The sequence below is a fragment of the Xenopus tropicalis genome, chromosome 4 (genome assembly GCF_000004195.4).
Source record: "Xenopus tropicalis strain Nigerian chromosome 4, UCB_Xtro_10.0, whole genome shotgun sequence".
Taxonomy (NCBI): domain Eukaryota; kingdom Metazoa; phylum Chordata; class Amphibia; order Anura; family Pipidae; genus Xenopus; species Xenopus tropicalis.
The window spans coordinates 3,929,366-3,948,604 of record NC_030680.2 but is presented as its reverse complement, the minus strand read 5'-3'; the positions used below and the strand labels follow the sequence as shown (position 1 = coordinate 3,948,604).

At 52.3% G+C, this 19,239-nt stretch overlaps 1 protein-coding gene across 5 annotated transcripts in view; it reads left to right on the top strand.

Moving 5' to 3' along the window:
- The window catches only part of dennd2b (DENN domain containing 2B), a 110,624-nt gene that overhangs the window by 71,561 nt on the left and 19,824 nt on the right, over positions 1-19,239 (top strand). For 3 of the 5 annotated variants that reach the window (XM_031899913.1, XM_031899914.1, XM_031899916.1), the window contains 9 exons: positions 814-950; positions 6,454-6,576; positions 11,208-11,344; positions 11,583-11,798; positions 12,821-12,917; positions 13,113-13,157; positions 13,241-13,425; positions 14,263-14,372; positions 14,747-14,816. In XM_031899913.1, the coding sequence (XP_031755773.1) occupies positions 814-950; positions 6,454-6,576; positions 11,208-11,344; positions 11,583-11,798; positions 12,821-12,917; positions 13,113-13,157; positions 13,241-13,425; positions 14,263-14,372; positions 14,747-14,816 (1,120 nt within the window). 5 annotated transcript variants of the gene reach the window in all.

Here is a 19,239-nt window from a genome sequence, read left to right as displayed (position 1 = left end):
GCCACTATATTTATACTGCCAGGTGTACTGGGGCAATAAACGTCCCATTGCCACTATATTTATACTGCCAGGTGTACTGGGGCAATAAACGTCCCATTGCCACTATATTTATACTGCCAGGTGTACTGGGGCTGCAGCAAATGATTGAATTCCAGGCTCTCTGGGCAGCAGAACTCACACTCGGTGCCACTCGGGTCCAAGGCTTGTGGCTCTTACCCCACTGAGTCGCCTCTGGGCAGTTAAGGCTGCTCACTAATTACCCTCTCTATATTGTGCCCCAGGGTAGGATCCTGCCCCGACCCCATCTCATTATGCCCCAATAACTGCCATACAGGAGACCACACAGCACTGGGCAGACAGGGGGGCACCCTCTGACTCTTGGTCCCACCTCTCCTGCTCTTGCCCCGCCCCCCCAGGTAAATACACACTACAAGGAAGACTCCACATACCCAATTCGCTTTGGGGGGGAGCTACATATGGGGTTATACCATAGTATAAGTCGGGGGTAAGTAACCGGAAGATTCCATGCTGTCTCCTGGCTACGGGGGGGGCTGAGACATCTGATATATAAGGGGCTCTCGCTTTATGATAGTCAAGGGGAAGTTCACTTCTACGTCCAATGAATTTATATGAAGTTCTGCCTGGGGGTCAGTGACCCCAACAACCAACCGCAGACTGTGTGGATCTATTCATTTCCTTATTATATCTGTTGGGGGCTCACAGTCCTCACCTTGGTATCTACATATGGTTTATGACTTGCTCTTCGGCCCCTATTAACCCGTTACTCTCCGGAACCTTTTGGGGGCTTTGCAGGAAATCCCTGGAGTTGGAGGACGCCTCGAGTGTCCAGTCCCTGAGCCCAACGCCCCCCGTAGAGAACGGTACCGAGAAGCAGCGCCGCTCCGGGCCCAAAAGCACTTTAGAAGAGAACGCCTACGAAGACATCGTCGGTAGGTACTGATAGCCCAAGGCATTGTGGGAAATGGGTCTTGGCTGGAGGGGTGCTGACTCCTGATTGGTTGTTTCAAGAGTCCGAACAAGGGATTGTGGGAACTAAAAATGTTTAATCAGTGTATATCGGGAAGTTGCGCAGAATAAAACTAGGTGTTATGGAAAATGTTTGCTTCCCCTTTAAAATGGGCTGTGCTTTATTCTGGAAAGACCCCTTGTCTGGAATGACAGATCCCTTATCCATATAATGTGGGCGTCGCAGCTCAAATACATTATAACATGAGCCTTTCTCAGCCTGGAAGAGGCCTTCATAACATTTCCAAGATGGCGACCACCAAGTAAGGGTTCTCGGGGCAATAAAATAGCGTAATGTAGGGCGGGAGTGTGCCATTGGCTGTTGGAGACAGTAGGGCAAGATGGAGACAGTAGGACAAGATGGAGACAGTAGGGCAAGATGGAGACAGTAGGGCAAGATGGAGACAGTAGGACAAGATGGGGACAGTAGGACAAGATGGAGACAGTAGGGCAAGATGGAGAGAGTAGGGCAAGATGGAGACAGTAGGGCAAGATGGAGACAGTAGGGCAAGATGGAGAGAGTAGGGCAAGATGGAGACAGTAGGGCAAGATGGAGACAGTAGGGCAAGATGGAGAGAGTAGGGCAAGATGGAGACAGTAGGGCAAGATGGAGAGAGTAGGGCAAGATGGAGACAGTAGGGCAAGATGGAGACAGTAGGGCAAGATGGGGACAGTAGGACAAGATGGAGACAGTAGGGCAAGATGGAGACAGTAGGGCAAGATGGGGACAGTAGGGCAAGATGGAGACAGTAGGGCAAGATGGAGACAGTAGGGCAAGATGGAGACAGTAGGACAAGATGGAGACAGTAGGGCAAGATGGGGACAGTAGGGCAAGATGGAGACAGTAGGGCAAGATGGAGACAGTAGGGCAAGATGGAGACAGTAGGGCAAGATGGGGACAGTAGGGCAAGATGGAGACAGTAGGGCAAGATGGAGACAGTAGGGCAAGATGGAGACAGTAGGACAAGATGGAGACAGTAGGGCAAGATGGGGACAGTAGGGCAAGATGGAGACAGTAGGGCAAGAGGGAGACAGTAGGGCAAGATGGGGACAGTAGGGCAAGCTGGAGATAGTAGGGCAAGATGGAGACAGTAGGACAAGATGGAGACAGTAGGGCAAGATGGGGACAGTAGGGCAAGATGGAGACGGTAGGGCAAGATGGGGACGGTAGGGCAAGATGGAGACATTAGGGCAAGATGGAGACAGTAGGACAAGATGGGGACAGTAGGGCAAGATGGAGACAGTAGGGCAAGATGGAGACAGTAGGGCAAGATGGAGACAGTAGGACAAGATGGAGACAGTAGGGCAAGATGGAGACAGTAGGGCAAGATGGAGACAGTAAGACAAGATGGGGACAGTAGGACAAGATGGAGACAGTAGGGCAAGATGGAGACAGTAGGGCAAGATGGAGACAGTAGGGCAAGATGGAGACAGTAAGACAAGATGGGGACAGTAGGACAAGATGGAGACAGTAGGACAAGATGGAGACAGTAGGACAAGATGGAGACAGTAGGGCAAGATGGGGACAGTAGGACAAGATGGAGACAGTAGGACAAGATGGAGACAGTAGGGCAAGATGGAGACAGTAGGACAAGATGGAGACAGTAGGGCAAGATGGAGACAGTAGGGCAAGATGGAGACAGTAGGGCAAGATGGAGACAGTAGGACAAGATGGAGACAGTAGGGCAAGATGGGGACAGTAGGGCAAGATGGAGACAGTAGGGCAAGAGGGAGACAGTAGGGCAAGATGGGGACAGTAGGGCAAGCTGGAGATAGTAGGGCAAGATGGAGACAGTAGGACAAGATGGAGACAGTAGGGCAAGATGGGGACAGTAGGGCAAGATGGAGACGGTAGGGCAAGATGGGGACGGTAGGGCAAGATGGAGACATTAGGGCAAGATGGAGACAGTAGGACAAGATGGGGACAGTAGGGCAAGATGGAGACAGTAGGGCAAGATGGAGACAGTAGGGCAAGATGGGGACAGTAGGGCAAGATGGGGACAGTAGGGCAAGATGGAGACAGTAGGACAAGATGGAGACAGTAGGGCAAGATGGAGACAGTAGGGCAAGATGGAGACAGTAAGACAAGATGGGGACAGTAGGACAAGATGGAGACAGTAGGACAAGATGGAGACAGTAGGACAAGATGGAGACAGTAGGGCAAGATGGGGACAGTAGGACAAAATGGAGACAGTAGGACAAGATGGAGACAGTAGGACAAGATGGAGACAGTAGGGCAAGATGGGGACAGTAGGGCAAGATGGGGACAGTAGGACAAGATGGAGACAGTAGGACAAGATGGAGACAGTAGGACAAGATGGAGACAGTAGGACAAGATGGAGACAGTAGGACAAGATGGAGACAGTAGGACAAGATGGAGACAGTAGGGCAAGATGGGGACAGTAGGGCAAGATGGGGACAGTAGGGCAAGATGGAGACAGTAGGACAAGATGGAGACAGTAGGACAAAATGGAGACAGTAGGGCAAGATGGGGACAGTAGGGCAAGATGGAGACAGTAGGACAAGATGGAGACAGTAGGGCAAGATGGGGACAGTAGGGCAAGATGGAGACAGTAGGGCAAGATGGAGACAGTAGGGCAAGATGGAGACAGTAGGACAAGATGGAGACAGTAGGGCAAGATGGGGACAGTAGGGCAAGATGGAGACAGTAGGGCAAGATGGAGACAGTAGGACAAGATGGAGACAGTAGGGCAAGATGGGGACAGTAGGGCAAGATGGAGACAGTAGGGCAAGATGGAGACAGTAGGGCAAGATGGAGACAGTAGGGCAAGATGGGGACAGTAGGACAAAATGGAGACAGTAGGACAAGATGGAGACAGTAGGGCAAGATGGGGACAGTAGGACAAAATGGAGACAGTAGGGTAAGATGGAGACACTAGGGCAGAAGAGTAAGTACAGACAGTAGGAGAGATGGCAGTTGGCAGCACATTGATTGACAGTTTATATCATTGTCCCTCTGTAGAGGCTGAAGTGCAACTCCCGCCCCCCCCCTCACTGCTGAAGGCTCGGGCACTGGGCAGAAAAAGAACCCCTTATTGTTAATTGCCCCACTTTCCCCTATATATGATCCGGCTTTGCTACTGGGGGCACTTTGAGGAGAAAGGGAGGGGTATAATTACAGATGAAAGAACAATTGCCCTTAACCCCCGTGGGCCCCTGACCTACAGGCCCAAATATTTACAAATTAACCCAAAATGATGAATCACCCCAGTAGGAAAGAAATGAGCCTCCGGCCAGGGGTCCGTGGGCCAGGTGAGTCATGCCTGAAATATCCCCCTGCCTGGGGCTGTAAGGGGATACGGGGGGCTACGTGGGAGGGGGAGGTGCTGCCATACAGGATTCTATGCTGTGGCCCCTCTGCCCATTTATTGTCTATAGTTCTGCCTCGGGGGGCCCCCCTTCTGCTGAATCTACACCCAGTGGGGCAGTTGGTATGTGCACAGGGGCAGGGGTGGCAGTTAGACGAATGGCAGCTCCGCACTCCCCGTGGGATTAAGGTGCCGGGACACAGGTGTATTTACTCAGGGCGGGGCCCTTCTCTGCTCTTTGTTATGTCTCAGCCGGTTCTACAGTCGTTTGGGTTGGCCACTGTGCCACATACCTGCACGGGTAGGTCACATAGGTGTTTCTTTAAAGGGGAAGTTTGCCTTTACACTCATTGTTTCTACTGTTATTATGGGATGGATAGACCTATTCTAAGCAAATAACCCCAAGAAGTAATAAATGAGGACCAATTGCAAATTGTCTTAGTGTTTCACTTCTTACATTACACCAAAAAGTATCAGTGGGAGTTGCTAATACAAGGGGGAATTACTAGCCTGTAGTAGTTACTAGTCTGAGTCAGTGTTACTAGTCAGTGGGAGTTACTAATACAAGGGGGAATTACTAGCCGGTAGTAGTTACTAGTCTGAGTCAGAGTTACTAGTCAGTGGCAGTTACTAATACAAGGGAGAATTACTAGCCTGTAGTAGTTACTAGTCTGAGTCAGTGGTACTAGTCAGTGGGAGTTACTAATACAAGGGAGAATTACTAGCCTGTAGTAGTTACTAGTCTGAGTCAGTGTTACTAGTCAGTGGGAGTTACTAATACAAGGGAGAATTACTAGCCTGTAGTAGTTACTAGTCTGAGTCAGTGTTACTAGTCAGTGGGAGTTACTAATACAAGGGAGAATTACTAGCCTGTAGTAGTTACTAGTCTGAGTCAGTGTTACTAGTCAGTAGGAGTTACTAATACCAGAGAGAATTACTAGCTGGTTGTATTTACTAGTCTGAGTCAGTGTTACTAATCAGTGGGAGTTACTATTACAAGAGTAAATTACTAGCTGGTAGTAGTTACTACTCTGAGTCTGTGTTACTAGTCAGTGAAAGTTACTAATACAAGGGAGTATTACTAGCTGGTAGTAGTTACTAGTCTGAGTCAGTGTTACTAGTCAGTCGGAGTTACTAATACAAGAGAGAATTACTAGCTGGTTGTATTTACTAGTCTGAGTCAGTGTTACTAATCAGTGAAAGTTACTAATACAAGGGAGTATTACTAGCTGGTAGTAGTTACTAGTCTGAGTCTGTGTTACTAGTCAGTGAAAGTTACTAATACAAGGGAGTATTACTAGCTGGTAGTAGTTACTAGTCTGAGTCAGTGTTACTAGTCAGTCGGAGTTACTATTACAAGAGAGAATTACTAGCTGGTAGTAGTTACTAGCCTGAGTCAGTGTAAGTTGTCAGTCGGAGTTACTAATACAAATTAATTAGTTTCCAGTATGAGTGAAAATTACCCTAAGTAGTTACTAACCTGAGAGAGTTACTAGTCGTTGGTAGCTGTTAAACAGTGAGTGCACAGTACTCAGTCTCAGCAAGAGTTACTGGTAAGTGGCAAATACTACTCAGTGGGAGTTATGTTGGGAGTTACCAGTTATTAGTAGTTAGTGGAAGCTACTAGTCTGAGGAAAAGTTCCTTCTAATTGGCAGTGACTAAGCAGGAGTAAATACTGCAACTGGTAGCTACTGTCCAAATGGGCAGATAATGGGTATGTATTTGGGGTGTAAGAGGTGTTGCACCCCAGGAAATCTCCCCTGATTGGCAGTTAACAGAAGCCATCAGACTTTCTTTGCAGCGTGCCATAAAGTGTGACCCTAGGGGTTATAATGAAGGCACTTGTAGGTTTATGTTGGGGGGTAAATCTGTTGTGTGTCAGGTCCCATAGAGTATTGTGGGTCCAGGTGTAAGTCTGGGGCTGGAACTGGTCCATTAACGTACTGGTGCAGTCATGGCCCATATTAAACTGAAGCTCCGCCCCCTCCTTCCATTGCTCTGCCCCCCAACTCACAACCCAAACAACCGCGTGTAAGGAGGCTGCAAAGGGTCAAATTTTTTTGGGGAATCTCAAAAATTCCTCTTCACTTTTGGCAGTTGCTTCCAACAGACTGAAACAACTGGAGCCGCAATGTATCGAAACAAACGATATCCATATGGAGCGCAGCAGTGCGGCCAAGTACTCCCTCTGCCTGTCTCTTCCTATTGTTAGAGCGCCGGGTGAGAAACGCCTGTCATTAGACTGCTGCCCCCTCCCCAAATAAATCCACTGCGACCCCTAATCTGAACCCCCCCAATTCAGCAAATATAGGTAGTGCGATATAGTGCCTATAGTAGGGAGAGATGGTGCCTATAGTAGCAGTGGGGGGATAATAGCCTCTGGGAAGGGACTGGGGCTGTGGGATAGCAGGTATAGTAGGGAGAGATGGTGCCTATAGTAGCAGTGGGGGGATAATAGCCTCTGGGAAGGGACTGGGGCTGTGGGATAGCAGGTATAGTAGGGAGAGATGGTGCCTATAGTAGCAGTGGGGGGATAATAGCCTCTGGGAAGGGACTGGGGCTGTGGGATAGCAGGTATAGTAGGGAGAGATGGTGCCTATAGTAGCAGTGGGACAATAGCCTCTGGGAAGGGACTGGGGCTGTGTGATAGCAGGTATAGTAGGGAGAGATGGTGCCTATAGTAGCAGTGGGGGGATAATAGCCTCTGGGAAGGGACTGGGGCTGTGGGATAGCAGGTATAGTAGGGAGAGATGGTGCCTATAGTAACAGTGGGGGGATAATAGCCTCTGGGAAGGGACTGGGGCTGTGGGATAGCAGGTATAGTAGGGAGAGATGGTGCCTATAGTAGCAGTGGGATAATAGCCTCTGGGAAGGGACTGGGGCTGTGGGATAGCAGGTATAGTAGGGAGAGATGGTGCCTATAGTAACAGTGGGGGGATAATAGCCTCTGGGAAGGGACTGGGGCTGTGGGATAGCAGGTATAGTAGGGAGAGATGGTGCCTATAGTAGCAGTGGGATAATAGCCTCTGGGAAGGGACTGGGGCTGTGGGATAGCAGGTATAGTAGGGAGAGATGGTGCCTATAGTAGCAGTGGGATAATAGCCTCTGGGAAGGGACTGGGGCTGTGGGATAGCAGGTATAGTAGGGAGAGATGGTGCCTATAGTAGCAGTGGGATAATAGCCTCTGGGAAGGGACTGGGGCTGTGGGATAGCAGGTATAGTAGGGAGAGATGGGGCCTATAGTAGCAGTGGGGGGATAATAGCCTCTGGGAAGGGACTGGGGCTGTGGGATAGCAGGTATAGTAGGGAGAGATGGTGCCTATAGTAGCAGTGGGGGGATAATAGCCTCTGGGAAGGGACTGGGGCTGTGGGATAGCAGGTATAGTAGGGAGAGATGGTGCCTATAGTAGCAGTGGGACAATAGCCTCTGGGAAGGGACTGGGGCTGTGGGATAGCAGGTATAGTAGGGAGAGATGGTTCCTATAGTAGCAGTGGGACAATAGCCTCTGGGAAGGGACTGGGGCTGTGGGATAGCAGGTATAGTAGGGAGAGATGGTGCCTATAGTAGCAGTGGGGGGATAATAGCCTCTGGGAGGGGACTGGGGCTGTGGGATAGCAGGTATAGTAGGGAGAGATGGTGCCTATAGTAGCAGTGGGGGGATAATAGCCTCTGGGAAGGGACTGGGGCTGTGGGATAGCAGGTATAGTAGGGAGAGATGGTGCCTATAGTAGCAGTGGGATAATAGCCTCTGGGAAGGGACTGGGGCTGTGGGATAGCAGGTATAGTAGGGAGAGATGGTGCCTATAGTAGCAGTGAGGGGATAATAGCCTCTGGGAAGGGACTGGGGCTGTGGGATAGCAGGTATAGTAGGGAGAGATGGTGCCTATAGTAGCAGTGGGATAATAGCCTCTGGGAAGGGACTGGGGCTGTGGGATAGCAGGTATAGTAGGGAGAGATGGTGCCTATAGTAGCAGTGGGATAATAGCCTCTGGGAAGGGACTGGGGCTGTGGGATAGCAGGTATAGTAGGGAGAGATGGTGCCTATAGTAGCAGTGAGGGGATAATAGCCTCTGGGAAGGGACTGGGGCTGTGGGATAGCAGGTATAGTAGGGAGAGATGGTGCCTATAGTAGCAGTGGGGGGATAATAGCCTCTGGGAAGGGACTGGGGCTGTGGGATAGCAGGTATAGTAGGGAGAGATGGTGCCTATAGTAGCAGTGAGGGGATAATAGCCTCTGGGAAGGGACTGGGGCTGTGGGATAGCAGGTATAGTAGGGAGAGATGGTGCCTATAGTAGCAGTGGGGGGATAATAGCCTCTGGGAAGGGACTGGGGCTGTGGGATAACAGGTATAGTAGGGAGAGATGGTGCCTATAGTAGCAGTGGGGGATAATAGCCTCTGGGAAGGGACTGGGGCTGTGGGATAGCAGGTATAGTAGGGAGAGATGGTGCCTATAGTAGCAGTGGGGGATAATAGCCTCTGGGAAGGGACTGGGGCTGTGGGATAGCAGGTATAGTAGGGAGAGATGGTGCCTATAGTAGCAGTGGGATAATAGCCTCTGGGAAGGGACTGGGGCTGTGGGATAGCAGGTATAGTAGGGAGAGATGGTGCCTATAGTAACAGTGGGGGATAATAGCCTCTGGGAAGGACTGGGGCTGTGGGATAGCAGGTATAGTAGGGAGAGATGGTGCCTATAGTAGCAGTGGGGGGATAATAGCCTCTGGGAAGGGACTGGGGCTGTGGGATAGCAGGTATAGTAGGGAGAGATGGTGCCTATAGTAGCAGTGGGGGGATAATAGCCTCTGGGAAGGGACTGGGGCTGTGGGATAGCAGGTATAGTAGGGAGAGATGGTGCCTATAGTAGCAGTGGGGGGGATAATAGCCTCTGGGAAGGGACTGGGGCTGTGGGATAGCAGGTATAGTAGGGAGAGATGGTGCCTATAGTAGCAGTGGGGATAATAGCCTCTGGGAAGGGACTGGGGCTTGTGGGATAGCAGGTATAGTAGGGAGAGATGGTGCCTATAGTAGCAGTGGGGGATAATAGCCTCTGGGAAGGGACTGGGGCTGTGGGATAGCAGGTATAGTAGGGAAAGATGGTGCCTATAGTAGCAGTGGGGGATAATAGCCTCTGGGAAGGGACTGGGGCTGTGGGATAGCAGGTATAGTAGGAGAGATGGTGCCTATAGTAGCAGTGGGGGGATAATAGCCTCTGGGAAGGGACTGGGGCTGTGGGATAGCAAGGTATAGTAGGGAGAGATGGTGCCTATAGTAGCAGTGGGGGGGATAATAGCCTCTGGGAAGGGACTGGGGCTGTGGGATAGCAGGTATAGTAGGGAGAGATGGTGCCTATAGTAGCAGTGGGATAATAGCCTCTGGGAAGGACTGGGGCTGTGGGATAGCAGGTATAGTAGGGAGAGATGGTGCCTATAGTAGCAGTGGGGGGATAATAGCCTCTGGGAAGGGACTGGGGCTGTGGGATAGCAGGTATAGTAGGGAGAGATGGTGCCTATAGTAGCAGTGGGGGGATAATAGCCTCTGGGAAGGGACTGGGGCTGTGGGATAGCAGGTATAGTAGGGAGAGATGGTGCCTATAGTAGCAGTGGGGGGATAATAGCCTCTGGGAAGGGACTGGGGCTGTGGGATAGCAGGTATAGTAGGGAGAGATGGTGCCTATAGTAACAGTGGGGGGATAATAGCCTCTGGGAAGGGACTGGGGCTGTGGGATAGCAGGTATAGTAGGGGGAGTGATATTTCTATCTCACTTCCAGTCTCAACTAGCCCCCCCCTCAGTTTTGGTTAAACTACATCTCCCAGCATGCCCTGTGCGTGTCTGTCCCCGGTGGGTGGGGCCAGTCTGTGAGCCTGCCATGCGTGTGTATTTGAGAGAGGGGAGAGAGGGGGAGAGGGGAGAGGGGAGAGAGGGGAGAGAGGGGAGAGGGGAGAGAGGGGAGAGAGGGGAGAGGGGAGAGAGGGGAGCTGGGGAGAGGGGAGAGAGGAGAGAGGGGAGAGAGGGGAGAGGGGAGAGGGGAGAGGGGAGCTGGGGAGAGGGGAGAGAGGGGGAGAGAGGGGAGAGGGGAGAGAGGGGAGAGGGGAGAGAGGGGAGAGAGGAGAGAGGGGAGAGGGGAGAGAAGGGAGAGGGGAGAGAGGGGAGAGGGGAGAGAGGGGAGAGGGGAGCTGGGGAGAGGGGAGAGAGGGGAGAGAGGGGAGAGGGGAGAGAGGAGAGAGGGGAGAGAGGGGAGAGAGGGGAGAGGGAGAGAGGGGAGAGAGGGGAGAGGGGAGAGAGGGGAGAGGAGGGGAGAGAGGGGAGAGGGGAGAGGGGAGAGAGGGGAGAGAGGGGAGAGGGGAGAGAGGAAGAGGGAAGAGGGGAGAGGGGAGGGGAGAGGGGAGAGGGGAGAGGGGAGAGGGGAGAGAGGGGAGAGAGGGAGAGGGGAGAGGGAGAGAGGGGAGAGAGGGGAGAGAGGGGAGAGGGGAGAGAGGGGAGAGAGGGGAGAGGGGAGAGAGGGAGAGAGGGGAGAGGGGAGAGAGGGGGAGAGGGGAGAGAGGGGAGAGAGGGGAGGGAGAGGGGAGAGGGGAGAGAGGGAAGAGGGAAGAGGGGAGAGAGGGGAGAGGGGAGAGAGGGGAGAGAGGGGAGAGAGGGAGAGGGGAGAGAGGGAAGAGGGGAGAGAGGGGAGAGGGGAGAGAGGGGAGAGAGGGGAGAGACGGGAGCTGGGGGGTCGCTGCCAGATTCCATGTACAGACGGAGAATGAGTCAGTGTGGAATCTTCGCTCTCGGCTCTCGTTTATTTCACAAGATTCTGGTTTCTTTAAACCCAAACGCCGGTTTATTTGTCCCTTTTTGCCGCACAAATCAGGGGACCCCCCCAAGGAGAACCCCTACGAAGATGTGGATCCGAAGGGGAGGCTTGTGAGTCGGAAGTCGCAGCCGTCCCCTGACAGTTGCTCGGAGCCCCCCAGCAGGATGTGGCGGATGTACACCTCCCCCACCCAGGTAGGACCCCACTCCCAGGAGCCACTGGGCCCCGCAGCAGATTAGTTTTCGGGCCTCCCATAACTTCCAGGGGTTAATTAGTCCCAGTATATACTGAATATTTTCCCTATTAATTAGCCCCTACGTTCCCACCCACGGCTGCGCTAGTTGCCCCCCTGATTAACCCTTTAACCACATTTGGTGCTGATGCTGCGGCCCATAGAGGTACTGATACCTCTCTCTGTTTCCCCCCCACAAGCTCCCCAACAAGGGCAGTAGCCAGTCCTTACGGGTGGGAAGCCAGTCGGAGCGAAAGAGTCGCCACGTGCCGCGATTGCCCAAGCGCCACAGCCACGACGACATGTTGCTACTGGCCCAGCTCGCCATCCCGCCATCTCCATCCAGCCTGAATGAAGACAGTCTGAGTACCACCAGCGGGATGCTCTCCACTCGCAGGTCACGGAGGATCCCCAAGGTAAAACACAACCAGGGACCCCCAACATTCAATACATTGCCTTATGCATGATTTGTATTCCTATATCCAGGAAGCTGCCATTAGAGTGTTCTAGCTCCACCCACTGCTTCAGTCATAGACTCCCTGCCCCTCCCCTGTAAGCTGCCATTACAGTGTTCTAGCTCCACCCACTGCTTTAGTCACAGACTCCCTGCCTGTTCCCCTGTAAGCTGCCATTAGATTGTTGTAGCTCCACCCAGTGCTTCTGTCACAGACTCCCTGCCTGTTCCCCTGTAAGCTGCCATTACAGTGTTCTAGCTCCACCCAGTGCTTCTGTCACAGACTCCCTGTCCCACCCCCTGTAAGTTTCTATTAGACTGTTCTAGCTCCACCCAGTGCTTCAGTCACAGTCTCCCTGCCCCTCCGTCTGTAAGCTGCCATTAGAGTGTTCTAGTCCCACCCACTTCTTGAGTTACAGACTCCCTGCCCCTCCGTCTGTAAGCTGCCATGAGAGTTTTCTAGCTCCACCCACTTCTTGAGTTACAGACTCCCTGCCCCTCCGTCTGTAAGCTGCCATTAGAGTGTTCTAGCTCCACCCACTGCTTCAGTCACAGACTCCCTGCCCCTCCCCCTGTAAGCTTCCATCAGAGTGTTCTAGTCCCACCCACTGCTTGAGTCACAGACTCCCTGCCCCTCCCCCTGTAAGCTTCCATTAGAGTGTTCTAGCTCCACCCAGTGCTTCAGTCACAGACTCCCTGCCCCTCCCCCAGTAGGCTGCCATTAGAGTGTTCTAGCTCCACCCACTGCTTCGGTCACAGACTCCCTGCCCCTCCCCCTGTAAGCTGCCATCATGCTCCACCCACTGCTTGAGTTGCCCCTCCTCCTGTCTCATCTATTTAATTAAACTGGGGCCCCTATCGTTTCCCTATTGCATGGGGGGGCCACTCAGCTGTGGCCGAGACCCCTCCCTTCCTAGAGCCAATCAGAAGGAGGTACTGAAGTCGCTGCCGATTCTGACTCCTGCAAATGTCTCTCTCCCAAAGCTGGTGCAGAGGATCAACTCCATCTACAGCGCCAAGCGGGGCAAGAAGCGACTCAAGAAACTGTCTATGTCCAACCTGGAGACGGCGTCCTTGCGAGGTACAGTGACCAGCCCCCCGAAACATGGGGCTCATGCCGTGTCCCCGGGTGTCCCAACAAGAGTCACATGATTGTGATATTTAAACTAGAAATGCTGTGGCTTTTGTTTTGGGGTTCAGTCCCAGTTGCGCCCCCAAACATTGCCCCCCATCCTTTTCGCTGCTTCCCATAATGTAACCCTGTCTTTCTGCGCAGACGAAAACAGCGAGAGCGAAAGTGACTCCGACGACAGGTTCAAAGGTGAGACAATGGGGGTCCGTGTTTAAAGGGCAAGTTAACCTTAATAGAATGTAGAGTCACAATGTGACCGCTGTCTCCTCCAGCGCACACACAGCGCCTGGTCCACATCCAGTCCATGCTGAAGCGGGCGCCCAGTTACCGCACCCTGGAGCTGGAGCTCATCGAGTGGCAGGAGCGGGAGCTGTTCGAGTATTTCGTGGTCGTGTCGATGAAGAAGAAACCCATGAAAAACACGTATATCCCCGAAGTGACGTATCAGTTCCCCAAGGTGCCGTATAACCAACACTTCTACTGACTTTATTCTTTCATTTAATCTTTGGGTTTAGTTCCCCTTTACCTTCTCCAGGCCACGCCCCCAGGTGCTATATCTATTATATATTACTAAGGTGCAGTATAACCAACACTTGTACTGACTTTATTCTTTCATTTAATCTTTGGGTTTAGTTCCCCTTTACCTGCTCCAGGCCCCGCCCCCAGGTACTATATCTATTATATATTACTAAGGTGCAGTATAACCAACACTTGTACTGATTTTATTCTTTCATCTTATCGTTGGGTTTAGTTCCCCTTTACCTGCTCAGGCCCCGCCCCCAGGTACTATAGCTATTATATATTACTAAGTGAGTGTTTGTTACTCATAGTTAGAGAGGCAGATCCCCTATCAGTAGCAATGACATTTACAATGCAAAAATGCCACTTAGACCTGCATTTTTTTCATTTAATCTTTGGGTTTACTTCCCCTTTACCCGCTCAGGCCCCGCCCCCAGGTGCTATATCTATTATATATTACTAAGGTGCCGTATAACCAACACTTGTGCTGATTTTATTCTTTCATCTTATCGTTGGGTTTACTTCCCCTTTACCTGCTCAGGCCCCGCCCCCAGGTACTATAGCTATTATATATTACTAAGCGAGTGTTCCTTACTCATAGTTAGAGAGGCAGATCCCCTATCAGTAGCAATGACATTTACAATGCAAAAACGCCACTTAGACTTGCATTTTCTTTCATTTAATCTTTGGGTTTAGTTCCCCTTTACCCGCTCAGGCCCCGCCCCCAGGTACTATAGCTATTATATATTACTAAGCGAGTGTTCCTTACTCATAGTTAGAGAGGCAGACGAAGCAGGTGCGAGAGGCGGAGGAACGCCTCAAAGCCATCCCCCAGTTCTGTTTCCCCGACGCGCGGGATTGGACGCCGGTGTCGGAATATAACAGGTAAGTAGTTTTCAGCCCTGCCCACCTACCCCCCCCCCCCCCCCCCCCGGTGCAGCCGTCGAGCAGTAGAATATTTCTGCCCCAGCTGGTTCCTATTTGCCAGGAATCTTGGAAGCAATTGTCTGGCCGAGCAATGGAAATATGCGCAGTACGGGAGCCAATCCCGGCCCAGAACACAAGTTCCAATCAGTCAGTTGATCACTTACCCCAGTCTGTACCCCTTGCACTGTGTTTATTGGTTCCACATACTGAGAAATGTACATTATTACCCCCCCCCCCCAGCCAGAGCACATAGGAAGGGCACAAATGATGGAATTATCCTATTGGTTACTGAGCTGCAAATCACTGACCAATCATTTGCTTCCTCCTTACAGCGAGACCTTTTCCTTCATGCTCACTGGGGAAGATGGCAGCCGGAGATTCGGATACTGCCGGCGATTGTTGGTGAGTCTGAGATGAAAACATTTGATTCAGCCGGGGTCCCTCTGTGTCTCCCCATTCTGTATGTGCCCCTCACCTTCCCCTCTGTCTGGGCAGGGTCCCTCTGTGTCTCCCCATTCTGTATGTGCCCCCCCTCTGTCTGGGCAGGGTCCCTCTGTGTCTCCCCATTCTGTATGTGCCCCTCACCTTCCCCTCTGTCTGGGCAGGGTCCCTCTGTGTCTCCCCATTCTGTATGTGCCCCTCACCTTCCCCTCTGTCTGGGCAGGGTCCCTCTGTGTCTCCCCATTCTGTATGTGCCCCTCACCTTCCCCTCTGTCTGGGCAGGGTCCCTCTGTGTCTCCCCATTCTGTATGTGCCCCTCACCTTCCCCTCTGTCTGGGCAGGGTCCCTCTGTGTCTCCCCATTCTGTATGTGCCCCTCACCTTCCCCTCTGTCTGGGCAGGGTCCCTCTGTGTCTCCCCATTCTGTATGTGCCCCTCACCTTCCCCTCTGTCTGGGCAGGGTCCCTCTGTGTCTCCCCATTCTGTATGTGCCCCTCACCTTCCCCTCTGTCTGGGCAGGGTCCCTCTGTGTCTCCCCATTCTGTATGTGCCCCTCACCTTCCCCTCTGTCTGGGCAGGGTCCCTCTGTGTCTCCCCATTCTGTATGTGCCCCTCACCTTCCCTCTGTCTGGGCAGGGTCCCTCTGTGTCTCCCCATTCTGTATGTGCCCCCCCCTCTGTCTGGGCAGGGTCCCTCTGTGTCTCCCCATTCTGTATGTGCCCCTCCCCTTCCCCTCTGTCTGGGCAGGGTCCCTCTGTGTCTCCCCATTCTGTATGTGCCCCCCCCTCTGTCTGTGCAGGGTCCCTCTGTGTCTCCCCATTCTGTATGTGCCCCTCACCTTCCCCTCTGTCTGGGCAGGGTCCCTCTGTGTCTCCCCATTCTGTATGTGCCCCTCACCTTCCCCTCTGTCTGGGCAGGGTCCCTCTGTGTCTCCCCATTCTGTATGTGCCCCTCACCTTCCCCTCTGTCTGGGCAGGGTCCCTCTGTGTCTCCCCATTCTGTATGTGCCCCTCACCTTCCCCTCTGTCTGGGCAGGGTCCCTCTGTGTCTCCCCATTCTGTATGTGCCCCCCCCTCTGTCTGGGCAGGGTCCCTCTGTGTCTCCCCATTCTGTATGTGCCCCCCCCCTCTGTCTGGGCAGGGTCCCTCTGTGTCTCCCCATTCTGTATGTGCCCCTCACCTTCCCCTCTGTCTGGGCAGGGTCCCTCTGTGTCTCCCCATTCTGTATGTGCCCCCCCCTCTGTCTGGGCAGGGTCCCTCTGTGTCTCCCCATTCTGTATGTGCCCCTCACCTTCCCCTCTGTCTGGGCAGGGTCCCTCTGTGTCTCCCCATTCTGTATGTGCCCCCCACCTTCCCCTCTGTCTGGGCAGGTTCCCTCTGTGGCTCCCCATTCTGTATGTGCCCCTCACCTTCCCCTCTGTCTGGGCAGGGTCCCTCTGTGTCTCCCCATTCTGTATGTGCCCCTCACCTTCCCCTCTGTCTGGGCAGGGTCCCTCTGTGTCTCCCCATTCTGTATGTGCCCCTCACCTTCCCCTCTGTCTGGGCAGGGTCCCTCTGTGTCTCCCCATTCTGTATGTTCCCCTCTGTCTGGGCAGGGTCCCTCTGTGTCTCCCCATTCTGTATGTGCCCCTCTGTCTGGGCAGGGTCCCTCTGTGTCTCCCCATTCTGTATGTTCCCCTCTGTCTGGGCAGGGTCCCTCTGTGGCTCCCCATTCTGTATGTGCCCCTCACCTTCCCCTCTGTCTGGGCAGGGTCCCTCTGTGTCTCCCCATTCTGTATGTGCCCCTCACCTTCCCCTCTGTCTGTGCAGGGTCCCTCTGTGTCTCCCCATTCTGTATGTGCCCCTCACCTTCCCCTCTGTCTGGGCAGGGTCCCTCTGTGTCTCCCCATTCTGTATGTGCCCCTCACCTTCCCCTCTGTCTGGGCAGGGTCCCTCTGTGTCTCCCCATTCTGTATGTTCCCCTCTGTCTGGGCAGGGTCCCTCTGTGTCTCCCCATTCTGTATGTGCCCCTCTGTCTGGGCAGGGTCCCTCTGTGTCTCCCCATTCTGTATGTTCCCCTCTGTCTGGGCAGGGTCCCTCTGTGTCTCCCCATTCTGTATGTGCCCCTCACCTTCCCCTCTGTCTGGGCAAGGTCCCTCTGTGTCTCCCCATTCTGTATGTGCCCCTCACCTTCCCCTCTGTCTGGGCAGGGTCCCTCTGTGTCTCCCCATTCTGTATGTGCCCCTCACCTTCCCCTCTGTCTGGGCAGGGTCCCTCTGTGTCTCCCTATTCTGTATGTGCCCCCCCTCTGTCTGGGCAGGGTCCCTCTGTGTCTCCCCATTCTGTATGTGCCCCCCCCTCTGTCTGGGCAGGGTCCCTCTGTGGCTCCCCATTCTGTATGTGCCCCTCACCTTCCCCTCTGTCTGGGCAGGGTCCCTCTGTGTCTCCCCATTCTGTCGGTTTGGGGGTGCCCTCCTGTTCCTCAGGACACACACTTGCCCAGGTGCATTATATTTATAGGGCTGTACCATGTGATGCCGGGGGGGGGGGGGATGAGCTCATTCAGACTCGGCTTTGGTACAAACACGTGAGAATCTGTTTCCCAGTGCAGATGAGACTTGTGCCTGTAAGTAACAACTTGAGGTGCATTGGAAAAAGTTCTCCCCAATACCACCCCCCAGTGGTGAGAACTGGGAACTGCTTCTCCCTCGCTCTATACAGTGCCACCTAGTGGTGTGAGGAATGGGAAATAGATTCAGTGATGCGATTGTGTCTGTGACTCTCTGATTAATTACTGAGTGCGCCAATCACTGAAATAAACAGCGCTCACTGGGCGTGTCCGGCAGTTACTGGGCCCAATTAGTGTTTGTATTTCAGCTACCAAAACAGTTCAAACTTTTATTTTATCCCCCCCCCCAGGGCCCCAACTTGTTTGTCTTTCTACTCTTTACTCTTAACTGCTCCAAAGGCATCAGTGTGCCCAGAACATTCCCTCTCTGTATATTTGTATTCATACATATGGGTAGGAGGTGCCATAGTGTTTCCCTTAGACAGTACAGTATGGGGGTACAGCTTATTGTGTGCCCAGAACATTCCTTCTCTGTATATTTGTATTTATACATATGGGTAGGGGGTGCCATAGTGTTTCCCTTAGACAGTACAGTATGGGGGTACAGCTTATTGTGTGCCCAGAACATTCCTTCTCTGTATATTTGTATTTATACATATGGGTAGGGGGTGCCATAGTGTTTCCCTTAGACAGTACAGTATGGGGGTACAGCTTATTGTGTGCCCAGAACATTCCTTCTCTGTATATTTGTATTTATACATATGGGTAGGGGGTGCCATAGTGTTTCCCTTAGACAGTACAGTATGGGGGTACAGCTTATTGTGTGCCAGAGCATTCCTTCTCTGTATATTTGTATTCATACTTATGGGTAGGAGGTGCCATAGTGTTTCCCTTTGACAGTACAGTATGGGGGTACAGCTTATTGTGTGCCCAGAACATTCCTTCTCTGTATATTTGTATTTATACATATGGGTAGGGGGTGCCATAGTGTTTCCCTTAGACAGTACAGTATGGGGGTACAGCTTATTGTGTGCCCAGAACATTCCTTCTCTGTATATTTGTATTTATACATATGGGTAGGGGGTGCCATAGTGTTTCCCTTAGACAGTACAGTATGGGGGTACAGCTTATTGTGTGCCCAGAACATTCCTTCTCTGTATATTTGTATTTATACATATGGGTAGGAGGTGCCATAGTGTTTCCCTTAGACAGTACAGTATGGGGGTACAGCTTATTGTGTGCCCAGAACATTCCCTCTCTGTATATTTGTATTTATACATATGGGTAGGGGGTGCCATAGTGTTTCCCTTAGACAGTTCAGTATGGGGGTACAGCTTATTGTGTGCCCAGAACATTCCTTCTCTGTATATTTGTATTTATACATATGGGTAGGGGGTGCCATAGTGTTTCCCTTAGACAGTACAGTATGGGGGTACAGCTTATTGTGTGCCCAGAACATTTCCTTCTCTGTATATTTGTATTTATACATATGGGTAGGAGGTGCCATAGTGTTTCCCTTAGACAGTACAGTATGGGGGTACAGCTTATTGTGTGCCCAGAACATTCCTTCTCTGTATATTTGTATTTATACATATGGGTAGGAGGTGCCATAGTGTTTCCCTTAGACAGTACAGTATGGGGGTACAGCTTATTGTGTGCCCAGAACATTCCTTCTCTGTATATTTGTATTTATACATATGGGTAGGGGGTGCCATAGTGTTTCCCTTAGACAGTACAGTATGGGGGTACAGCTTATTGTGTGCCCAGAACATTCCTTCTCTGTATATTTGTATTTATACATATGGGTAGGAGGTGCCATAGTGTTTCCCTTAGACAGT